The 12,220-nt window shown below is 41.5% G+C and overlaps 1 protein-coding gene across 4 annotated transcripts; it reads left to right on the forward strand.

Moving 5' to 3' along the window:
* The first annotated feature begins 459 nt into the window (after positions 1–459).
* Positions 460–11,491, forward strand: F7 (coagulation factor VII). 4 transcript variants are annotated; one of them, XM_081198504.1, is made up of 9 exons: positions 460–705; positions 2,268–2,447; positions 4,472–4,632; positions 5,587–5,611; positions 5,692–5,805; positions 5,979–6,119; positions 7,694–7,800; positions 9,512–9,632; positions 10,764–11,491. In XM_081198504.1, the coding sequence occupies exons 2-9, from the start codon at positions 2,291–2,293 to the stop codon at positions 11,342–11,344; spliced, it is 1,407 nt and encodes a 468-aa protein (XP_081054630.1). In that variant the 5' UTR covers positions 460–705; positions 2,268–2,290; the 3' UTR covers positions 11,345–11,491. The 4 variants fall into 4 exon arrangements, with proteins under 4 accessions (XP_081054630.1, XP_081054633.1, XP_081054631.1 ...); XM_081198507.1 differs by having other exon boundaries at positions 526–544; XM_081198505.1 differs by lacking the exon at positions 460–705 and adding an exon at positions 1,584–2,165.
* The last annotated feature ends 729 nt before the right edge of the window (positions 11,492–12,220 follow it).

A 12,220-nucleotide genomic window follows, 5' to 3' on the forward strand; every position in this document is an offset into this window, starting at 1 on the left:
TTCCTCCTAGATTAAGGTGACAGCGTTCACCAAGGTCAGTGTCAGACCCTGTTGAAAATGGGCTCCCCAAAATTCACCATCCTATTTATGAGTGGCAAAATGAGGGAGGCAGTGAAGATTCTCCAAATATTCCTGGGGGAGGGACGGGTGGCAGAATCATCCCAACAGTTTCAGTATGATTGAAAAAAAGAAATTTCTCTCCACACACACACACACACACACACACACACACACACACACACAAAGCGCCTCTCAGTGAAACTTTATAATTATGTTTGTAGCAGAGGACAAAGGAAGCTTATGGCCTAGGAAAGGACTGGAAGGAATAAGGCCAAATACGGGAAGGGAAGCAATGCTACCCTCGTGAGGAGCACCCTTTTTGTCGATTTCTTAACAGACCCGCCCAACCCCTTCCATGCACTAGGCTGGGTTTGCTTGTTTTTATGCCTATGCTGGCAGAGCAGACTCCCCACTGCAAAAGCTCGGCCCCAATGAATGGAGGGCAGCAGGGCCAGTCCTCTGGGAGTGCAGTGGAGAGGACAAAGTGAAGAAACCACCCTTCCCCTTCACAAGAAGGGGACATGACAGGGCCGGAGCTGGAGTCCCACCCAAATCTGAAGTGTTTTTGGTGGAGACATGCAAGAGGCCTTCTCAGGGCTGTATACTATACTTTCTGTGGGGAGGCCGCATGCTTGTTTTCCTTTAGTGAGGAGGCTAGTTTAATCTTTCTCATTTGCCACCTAAGAAGTTTTCATGGTTTGGTGTTCTGCGATTTTCTTAAAGCTCTTCTAACTTTACTTTACATACAGTGCCAGATTACCAAATAGGCCCTGCGATTAAACGCATCAAAACAATAACTGATTTGATCCTGAGAGGAAAATGCAATTGAGTACAGTGGTACCTCTGGTTACATAGGCTTCAGGTTACATACGCTTCAGGTTACAGACTCCGCTAACCCAGAAATATTACCTCAGCTTAACTACTTTGCTTTGTAGCCTTTTTAATCCCTGGGTAGGAATAATTGTTGCACCTGAGCAGAGGGGTTAATCCAGAGAAAGAGCGTTTTATTCTGCCATGGGGGGGGGGGGCAGAGGCACCTGTGTGATTCAGTTTACAAAAGACAGGCCGTGCCGAAAACATTTTACAAGCAGGTTTTATCCTTTTTTCAAACCCCTTTTTTCCTCTCCCCCTTCACAGATTCTTACATAGAAATGTTGCTTTTCGTTCTCTGACTCTGTTCCTGGAAGTATGTTGCAAATCAATGTACCAGGACGAGGTTATCTTGGATCTGGGAAGCGAAAAGCTTTACTGTTCTCAGCTCTGGGTTTGTTACAGCGCTTTTGTTACAGAGAGGACTGCTTAGCTCATGCTTTTTGTCTTAGAGGAAAATGCAGTTTTTAAAATGCGTACTCCGAGGCCTGGCTGGGGGGGGGGATTCACAAACAGTTTTTAGGGCTTTCTGGGGTAACCCTAACTGTACCCCTTCAGCTTCAGGATGAGAACAGAAATCGTGCTCCGGCAGCGCGGCTGCAGCGGGAGGCCCCATTAGCTAAAGTGGTGCTTCAGGTTAAGAACAGTTTCAGGTTAAGAACAGACCTCCGGAACAAATTAAGTACGTAACCAGAGGTACCACTGTATTAGGATATATATTCAACTTCCTAGGATTTAGTTCCAGCACTGTTTACACACTTTAGATACTTTTATTTTCTTCATTGTGTTTCGCTGGTTCTGTTGTCAGCTGGCTTTCACACTGTGTAGAAAAGCAGGCCTTGCTTCCTCAGGGGTAGGAAACCTCATGGTCAGAGGCTGAATGCAGCTGTCCAGGACACAGCCCTCAACCATCTTCCTAGGCCATTCATTCCCCTTCCCGGTCCACACACCCTTTTCCCAGATGAAAACCCTCTGCAGTCTCCTCAACTGCTTTTTTTTCTGGCTGGAATGTGTCCTTGAACTACGACAAAACCTCTTTTTGGAGGAATGAGAGATACGTATTGGATGTTCGTGTATGTAGAAATATATTGGCTTTTTGGTGTGCAAAGGCAAGAGTCACACCTGTTGCTCCACAACCTTTGCCCCTCGCCCCACTTTTCACCAGCATGTGGCCCCCAGGAGGTTTCTGATGAGGGACGGCGGCCCTTGGATTGAAAAAAGTTTCTCCACCCCTGGTATAAACAGAAATAAATGAACTTAAATCTGATCTTTCTTGTTTGTTCAGCTTTCCACCCATGAAAATTGGTTTGTTACAGCTTCAGTTTTCTCTCTTCCAGTGTTTCTGTTCCCCCTCCTATGAATGGAGCAATTGCAGCAGAACTTTGGTCACCGCGATCTTGCTGAAATATCAGCACACAATTTGGGACACAAGCATTTTGGTTTCATCATGATTTCCTGTCACTTCAGCATTCTGTTTTTCTTCCTTTTCCTGGTGTATCCGCTTTCACCGGCTGCAGGTATGACTCATGAAAAACTGCCATAATGTATAAACTTGAAATGTTTCCTTTTCTTGTAATTTTCTTATTGAAAGTGCAGGGCAATTTTGAGAAAGGATTCAAAGGCTTCTAAATCTTCCTAAAACCAAACTGTTTTGTGTGACACAGCTGCTCATGTGATTACCATAATGATTTAGAAAAATCTGCTGCTAAGCTTAATGGTTAACCAAATTCCCCAGTGCCTCACAGATAGATCAAAAACCAGGTTTTAAACTGAGAGGTCAAAAAAAGCAGCAAATCTGACCAACTCTTTTTTATGTATTTCTAAAACCACCATTATCAATTATTGCTTCCATGTAGTTTTCTCTTTGTTGGTTATTGTTTTGTTTAAACAGAACCTGTAGAATAATATCATGAAGAGAAAAACCTATATCACTGTGTTGCCTCCACATCCAGGATTTTACCAGTAATTTTACCAAAATTACTGAAAGGTGTTTTTTTTGGGGGGGAAGCAAATTTTCTGGCATTCACAAAGCTAAAGAGGAAGGGCCGTAATCACAAAAAATTGTGATTCTTTACATTTTGTGAATTATTAGTAAACAAGTTGTGTGAACTGTCCGTTGGCTCAAGTAAGTGATATGTGAGTCTAGCTATAGACTAATCTTCTTTACAATCATAATCTGTAATTATTCAAACTTATGTATTATTTGTGATACACATCATTTGAAAATAGAGGTTAAGTTATTATTTACTGGAAGGATAAAAAGTGACTAAAACTAAACATGGTAAATATTTGTTCCAGGGTTTCTTTTGCTTAATCCAAAAATACAATTTAGTTACTAAACTATTTGAATGCACCATAACAGGAATAATATTTATTTATAGAGTCAGCCCATTATTTAACAAAGAGTCAGCTTTCAGAGTGCACATTCTTTGTCAGACAGATGTTTGTTTAGGGGGAAAAGAAAAAGAAACCTTATGAAATATAGACATGTTGGGTTGTATCCAACAAGTCATACTCAGAGTAGACCCACTGAAATATAGGGACTTGACTTACTTAAGTCCATTTATTTTTGTGGGGCTGCTATGAGAATGGCTTAGTTAACTATCAGTCCCGACTATATTTAAGCCTGCTGTTCATGACTGTGAATTAATGAAGTAAATTTGAACACTTGCACTCAAGTGAGGAGCTAATCTTAAAAAGATAGACTTGGGGGGGGGATTGCATGCTCACAAAGATGCACATGCCTCTTAATTAACAGTTGTTTGGATGCAAGGAACTATGCAGTCAACTTTGTGAATTTTAATTATAATTCTTGAACGTTTCATTGGTAACTGCGTTCGAATCTGATGGGCAGCAAAGAGTAGTTTCTCTGTGGGATGGACAAAGAGGGTAGTTTTGTAACTCAAACGAAAAGAATTACAATGCCCCATAACACAATGAACAGTAAAGTATTTTTCTGGCTTGAAGCATTTCTACTAAGACTGTGCTAAGTATTCCTCAATTTTGATGTTTATTTTGAAATTGCTCTGGCTCATGTGAGCCTGAGAGACACAGTGGGGGCTCATTAAGCTGCTCATCTGAGGCATGGAAGGCTCCCCTTGCCTTAGCTGAGCAGCCTCGACAAGCCTCTACCTGCAGAGGACACACACACAGCCTGAAGAGATTATCTTTGGGCTCTGGGGTGGGACTTCTGGGGGAGGCACGTTCCTGCACCTTTTTGTCTTGGAAAAAAGCACAGTTTACCAACATAGCTTTATGATACCATTGACAAAAGTCATATGGATTGCTACCACCAGTAAGGTGAAATAGCAGTGAAGGCAAACGAGGGCAAGAAGGAATTGTTGGGCTGAGAAATGGCAACCTGGAAAACCAGGGGACGCTGATCCACACAAAACCCCCCACAGAATGAACTCTCCAAAATGGACATAAAATACAGTATTCTAGGTTTAGTTCCATTCCCTGCTTTCCTCGGCTGTGGAGATATCCCTAATAACCATGCTTTGCGGAGGCAGAAAGCCAAGGATTTTTTTTGTTTTTAAAGTCTTCTTAAAGCATGAGGAAGCAAGCAGTGTGCTACAAAGGAATAAGAGAGCCAACACCATCTTTGAAGAGTTGAAAGCGGGATCACTGGAACGAGAATGCATGGAAGAGAAATGTTCATTTGAGGAAGCCAGAGAAATCTACAAAGATAGCGAAAGGACTGTAAGTAATGTGAAGTAATGGAAGAGCATCTTCCCATTTTGATGACATTTGCCAAATCTGTATTAGAAGCAATGGTTTATAACAAATTGAACCATGGTTTGACATTACATGAGAAACCAATGGCTTCATGCCTTTCCTCCCTAATCCCCTTGCTCACTCCCAATTCCCTCCCAAATCCAAACCAGCAAACTGTGGGTTGTGCTCACCCTCCAAACCAGAACTGCAGACCCTGATTGCAAATACAAAGTGTAACTTGCCAATTTGAATGTGATTTGCAACTTCTTGTTTGGCGGAGAATTTGCCAGTTCTGATACTCTATAATAGCAAAAAGGTTCCATCTGGTTCTTGTGTCTGATAAAATACCTGTTCTGCCTTTGGTGAGAAAATGGGATTTTGGAGATTACTTGTTTTAAATGCATTAGCGGGAGTTGATAGATCTGTGATTCTTCAGGCCTTGGGGACAGATCTCTGAAGTGCATCATATCTCTTGTACAAATACACATAAATGTAATAAATGTACATACAGTACATGAACAACATGTGCTGTTCAACGTACATTTCCTATATTGCATCTGGTGGGACTCAATTTAAAATACTGGGCGCGGCATTTATAATTTCCTTGTGAAACGTTAAGCAAAGGAACACATGCCCAGTTGGCTTTTGCATCACCAAAGAAGAACCTATTGCAGGTGAAATTAACAGAGCAGACAGAAAAGCCCCATCTGTGATACTGTGGAGTGTCTGAGTGGGATCAGCCAATTTAAGAAGCAATTCTTGGTTCAAAAATAGGGAAGTTACAAGTAAGCCCAGAAGTAAACTAATATTTTGAAGGTTATCATGATAGTAGATGACTTTTCCCAAACTGTTATAGAGTAGATGCTGTTTTACTTAGATACTGACGTTTTTGTGCCCATTTTGATTATTTCTCCTGTATCTCTGTCCTTTTCTACTCAGATGGAATTCTGGAAACAATACACAGGTAAACTGACTCATGCTCATAGAAAATTTGCTATTGGAGCTCTTCCTAGAATTTTTGCTGACACTTGAGTGTTTTCATAGATGCTAATGAGTGTGACTCCAACCCTTGTCAGAATGGTGGAACTTGTCATGATGAGTATCAGAAGTACAATTGTTACTGTCCTGAAGATTATGAGGGCAGAAACTGTGAAATTGGTAAGATATTCCTATCATCTATCTATCTATCTACAGTATCTATCTATCTATCTATCTATCTATCTATCTATCTATCTATCTACAGTATCTATCTATCTCTATAACGTTTAGAATATAATTCTGCAGGTCTTTTGCAAGGCATTTGGTGAATTAATTTGTTCCCATATATTTAGGCCCAGAAACCAGACTGAAATGCATTTATGACAACGGCAACTGTGAGCATTATTGCATCGATATCCCAAATGCAGTACGACAGTGTTTCTGTGCAGAGGGATATAGGCTGGGAAGTGATAAAGAATCTTGTATCCCAGAAGGTAAGGTATAGAACACATCACCACACCAGTTGCATTTCAGGTTACATCCATGGCCTGATAGATGTCAGAGAATATGTAAAAATTTATTTTTTAAAAAAATCTGATAATTTTAATTTAAAATCAAATGGTAGGCTAAAATATGATGGCAGAAAAAAAGATTCCTTGCTATTCCCCATTCAGATAAAATTGTTCTTTCCCACTTAGCAGTTGTATCTTTACTAGCTTATAAACTGAAATATTTACTTTAGGGCTTCAATTACTAATCCAGCTAAACCAAGTTTAACGTCATTGTTCCCAGGATCTAACTACTGGCAGTGCAAGGAAAATGCTTTATGCTGAGTCAGACCATTGGTTCACATAGCTCAATAGTGTCCACACAGACTGGCAGCAGCTCTCCAGGATTTCAGATGGGCCTTTTTCCTTCCTGGAGATATTGGGGATTAAACGTGGCAGGTGCTCTACTATCCTGTTCTCCATTTTCAGTAACTATACAGTGGTACCTCAGGTTAAGAACTTAATTCGTTCTGGAGGTCTGTTCTTAACCTGAAACTGTTCTTAACCTGAAGCACCACTTTAGCTAATGGGGTCTCCTGCTGCCGTCTGTTCTCATCCTGAATCACGATTTCTGTTCTCATCCTGAAGCAAAGTTCTTAACCCGAGGTACTATTTCTGGGTTAGCGGAGTCTGTAACCTGAAGCGTATGTAACCCGAGGTACCACTGTACTGCATGGCTATCTGTCATGCCGCAGCAGTACAGGGTCATCAACTTGTGGCTGGAGTGCAGATTGTGACTTTGCTGGGATATATGCATCAGTTTCAGTCCAACTACTCCCGCTTAACTGGTTTGTTGACTAGGCCAGATGAGACTGTAACAGCCTGTTGGGAATGAGGCACAGAAATTAAAAAAAGAATTGCATGTCACATTCTTTGAATGCATTCAATCAGTGGATTTAAAGGATTTCACAATACAAAACTCCCACCTGAGAATGAGCTTTTTTAATAGGAAAAGTAAAGGTAAAGGGACCCCTGACCATTAAGTCCAGTTGTTTACGACTCTGGGGTTGCAGCGCTCATCTCGCTTTACAGGCCAAGGGAGCTGGCGTTTGTCCACTTCTGCAGACAGTTTTTCCGGGTCATGTGGCCAGCATAACTAAGCCACTTCTGACGAAACCAGAGCAGCGCACGGAAACACCAATTACCTTCCCGTCAGAGCGGTACCTATTTATCTACTTGCACTGTGTGCTTTTGAACTGCTAGGTTGGCAGGAGCTGGCACTAAACAACGGGAGCTCACCCCATCATAGGGATTCGAACCACCGACCTTTCGATTGGCAAGCCCAAGCGGCACAGTGGTTTAACCCACAGCACCACCCACGTCCCGTGTTTTTCATAGTAGTTAATAACAAAAGATTGTAAATTTGCGCTTTAAAATATTGTCACAGTATTATAGTCTGAAAGCTCAACTGTATGTTTAAAAATATTATTTACTGATGTTTTGCAATACAGACCAAACTCAGAAGTGGGGAAGGGCTCATACCATGTTTCACGCATAACAAAAGCTACATCTTTTTGCAGTTGATTATCCTTGTGGGAAAATACCACTTCTGGCCAAAAAAAGGGAGGACCGACAGGGAAGAATCGTAGGTGGTTATACCTGTCCTCAAGGTGAATGCCCATGGCAAGTGAGTCTTCAAATAACTTTAGTACAATTCTCTGTCTGTCTGTCTTTGCATCAGAAACACTGAATTGGGGGAGGGGCACAAACAGGTTCCTCTTGACTTTCCATACACTGCATGGTGCATTAGGGGGAAAGAAAACTGTGCCAGATCCCTGCATTTCAAAAGAGACAAAACAATATCCAAACAAAACCTCCAACATAACATTCACAAAGTGGTTAAACATTGCGAGGTGTTCAGTGCAGACAGGAAAAGCTTAAATGGCTAGACAACCATTCCTATACTAAAAAAAATATCATTTTTGAAAAAGTTATAAAAATTAGACTGATAATAGGAATAGTTACAACACATTTTTTGCACTGCAGTCAAACAGCACACCTATTAATGAGGTGTGGGCAGGGGTAAGAAACATGAGCAAGAAGTTGTATTTTGAATGTTGGGAAGCGCAACCTTGAGGGAGAACATGCACAAGTGTGCTTTTTGGGGGCTTTTTTTTTTGCACAGGAACAGAAAAGCCTGACATGTAATGTGCTTGAATGGAGGTCAAACCCAAAGTTATGTGTGCTGTTTGTTTTGCTTTTGATATTCGGTGTGTAGCTCTCTGGGAAAGGATTCTTAACTTTGCACCTTTACACAGTGTAAACCACCTCTCACCTCCCACTGTCCAAAGCTGCTAATAGCTCTGGGGGCAGAAAAAAGACAGGCATAGATGCTGTACACTCAGCTCTCCCCCTACGTACTAAGTTTTGTAACCACTCTTAGGATGCCTAGACCCTTGCCTTTGCTTTGGTATCTCAGGTGCTCTCCTTGGCCATAAGGACATAAGAGCCCTGCGGGGTCAGAACAAGGCCTGTCAGCTTCAGCATCCTATTTCCTGCAGTGGCCGACCAGATGCCCCTGACAGCCCACAAGCTAGAGATGAGAGCAACAGGATGTTTTCCTGCAGTTATCTCCAAGCAAATTAGTATGCAGAGGTGTTGAAAACATCTGATTCTGGTGGTAGTACATAGCTATCACAATTTATCTTTCAGGACTTCATCTAATCTCATTTTAAAGATGCCTAAATTAGTAGCCATCACTACTAAGAGAGAGCCAGTGGAGAGCCAGTGTGGTGTAGTGGTTAAGAGCGGTAGACTCGTAATCTGGGGAACCGGGTTCGCGTCTCCGCTCCTCCACATGCAGCTGCTGGGTGGCCTTGGGCTAGTCACACTTCTCTGAAGTCTCTCAGCCCCACTCACCTCACAGAGTGTTTGTTGTGAGGGAGGAAGGGAAAGGAGAATGTGAGCCGCTTTGAGACTCCTTCGGGTAGTGATGAAGTGGGATATCAAATCCAAACTCTTCTACATCACCCTTTAAAGCTGTTTTTAAAGGACTTTTTTTTTTGCCTGTCTTAAATCTCCTGCCATCCAACTTCATTTGATGCCCCTAGGGTTCTAGTATTATGAGAGAAAGAGAGATAGAAACATCTTTCTCCCTACTTTTTCCACACCTTACATGCATTTATAGTCAGTCACACCCCTCCTTACTCATCTGTTTGTTTTTTCTAAATTCACCCTTTCCCGCAAACATTGTAACTTTCCTTCATTTGGAGAAGTTACCTAACCATTCCATTCAGTTGAACACATTACTGGTAGATGTGTTGACAGGTCCTTCATAAATGCCAAGTAAATCATGTTTCTTGTAAAGGGGTTTGCAGTGATGGTTGTTGTATTTTCAGGCTCTCATGATAGAAGGTCAAATGCAGAAGTGTGGAGGTGTTCTGATTGCTCCATCATGGGTAGTTACTGCAGCCCACTGCTTCTCACAAACACGCCGCGAAAAACTCAGGATAAAGCTGGGTGAGTACAGTCCTCAGTGGAATTGAGAAGATAAACTTAGTAAAGAGAGGCTTGCAATTATGCTGTGCTGAAACTACATAGAGCTTAATCCATATGGTTGGACAGTTGGAACAAGCTTCCCTGGTAAAGTGTGGAGAATGAGGTACAAGGTTTTAAAAAACAAAATAAACATTATTGAGTGCTATGCCATGCAGGGAGATCAAATGGCCAATAACTGGATCACTAGATATGTAGATCAAGTAAGACTGTCAGCATAAATAATTGGACATCAGAATCTGATCAGTGTGACACATTCCGCTTCTAGAAACACAGCCTGTAATATGAATCCATCTGTGTGGAGACCAGGGCATTCCATTATGCCCTTCCTTTCCTTGACATAACATCCAAACTCTCAGTAAAGTAGCTTAAACTAAATAAAATATTATGCAGGTAGAATGCCAGCAGGGGCATCAAGGTTCCTGGCTCCCTGGGAATGTATTTGTTCCATTGAGACCAAAGTGGCAGACCTGGAAAAGCTAAAAGATGCAGAGAAGCTGGCAGATAAGGCCTTCAGGGATGTTACAGCTGTGTCCCATTCCCACAGTGATAGGTCCCCTGCTGTCAGGGAGAATGAGGGCCCAGGGAATGAAATAATTGCCCTGGGGAAGAGTACCTGCTGGAGGTTCAATAATGGAAAATTATTCTGCCATGCAACAAGAAAATAATCAAAAACATAACCATTAATGACCATGCAGTGCTTCCAGACAACCTGTTTGTTGAGTGGTCATCCTGATTTGTTTCCAGGGAGATTAGATAGTGTTGGCTACAGAAAAACAAATTATTCTCATTAGTTTGCATGGAAATTGGATGATTATGATGCATCAAAACTAACGTTATTCCACACATTCCAGCACATTTTCATGTCGCTTTACAAAATGTCCAGTCTTGGGAAAGTGGGTTCTTTGATGCAAAACCTCCCAATCAACTATAATTGCACAACCTAAATTTGCCAGTGTGTGACCCCAAAATAAGGTCAATCTTTGTGCTATTAATACTCTCTGAATATGAGCCTAAAGACCTGGCTCAACTCTGAGATCTGTGCTATTAAGAAACCTGATACCTGTCGCTTAACAAATGTTCCTGCTTTTCCAGGCAAATACAGGATAGACCAGGAAGAAGAAGGTGAACAGGAAAGAAGAGTTGCTAAAATCATAATCCATGAAAAGTATTCTCCAAAAAAAGTTGAAAATGACATTGCCTTGTTGCAGTTAGCGACACCTGTCAATTTCACAGATTACGTGGTGCCCATATGCTTGCCTCAGCAGCGGTTTGCTGCAGATGTGCTGAGCTTCATTGAATACTCCACAGTGAGTGGATGGGGGCGTCTCTTAGAAGGCGGGGCTACGTCAGCCACACTTATGCAAGTGAGACTCGTCAAAATGCATAGGAAAGAATGTGCTCAGCACACTAACTTAAACATTACAAAGAACATGTTCTGCGCAGGATACCTTGATGGGAGTCGAGACTCTTGTGAAGGTGACAGCGGTGGGCCTCACGCCACTGAGTACAGGAATACGTGGTTTCTAACAGGGATCGTGAGCTGGGGTAAAGGCTGTGCGGCAATGGGCACATACGGAGTTTACACCAATGTCGTAGAATACATTGGGTGGCTAAACAATCACATGCAGAATACCTCTAGCACGGCAGTTGTACATACACCCTCTCAGAATTAAGGCCTATTGAGTTCAATGGGATTTAATCACAGATAAATGTATACAGCATTGCAGCCTTCATTAGCACTTTCCTTGGTTTCTTTTGACACTTGTTTTTCAACATTCTTCGAGCATCGTATATCAATTAAAGGCTATATACCGAATTAACACTTACTTTTATTCATTTTCACAAGTTTATTCTTCAGAATTATTTTTAACATTGCGTCCAGGAAGGGAGCATACACTGTTTATAATCGTAGTGTAATCTTTAACTTTTTTTCACTTACAACAAGAAAAATAAGAATTTGATTTGATTCTTGCAGTCTTAAAAGTTTCAGTACAAAAAAAGAGTGGACATGCTTAATTCAGTTTGCATAAGGCAAAGTATTTAAAGTGATAGGAGATGCTGTCTCGGCTTTGTTCCTTTCTCTCTACACAGTTTGTGAATGCTATGTACATTCCCATCCCTGCTCTTATGCTTTCAACAACCCTGTGAGGCAGGTTAGACTGAGTTAACCAATATGCACATGCACCTGATTTAAGGTACAGAGAAGAGCAACCAAAATGATCAGAGGATCACCTTGGGGCCACCTTCCCAATGAGGAGTACAGATGAAAGGATATGTCAGTTATGGTTCTCTCTGTTGCTTGCTTTTCCACTCTTAAATTCAGTTCTCCACGTTTCTGCAACAGCTTGCGATTTAAAAAAAAAGAAAGAAAATTATTCGGCATTTTAGTGCAAATACCTCCTAGTAACCATGCTTTCGTGTGCAGTTTTGACCTAAGGTGCGCATTTTTGCAAGCATGTTTGAATATTATTTTCACTAACGTAATTCATTTTTAGGCACCTTCACCCCTAATATATGCATTTCACTTCTTCTCTCTTACTTTCTTGTTC

The sequence above is a fragment of the Podarcis bocagei genome (assembly GCF_964188305.1).
Source record: "Podarcis bocagei genome assembly, chromosome: 6".
Classification (NCBI taxonomy): Eukaryota; Metazoa; Chordata; class Lepidosauria; order Squamata; family Lacertidae; genus Podarcis; species Podarcis bocagei.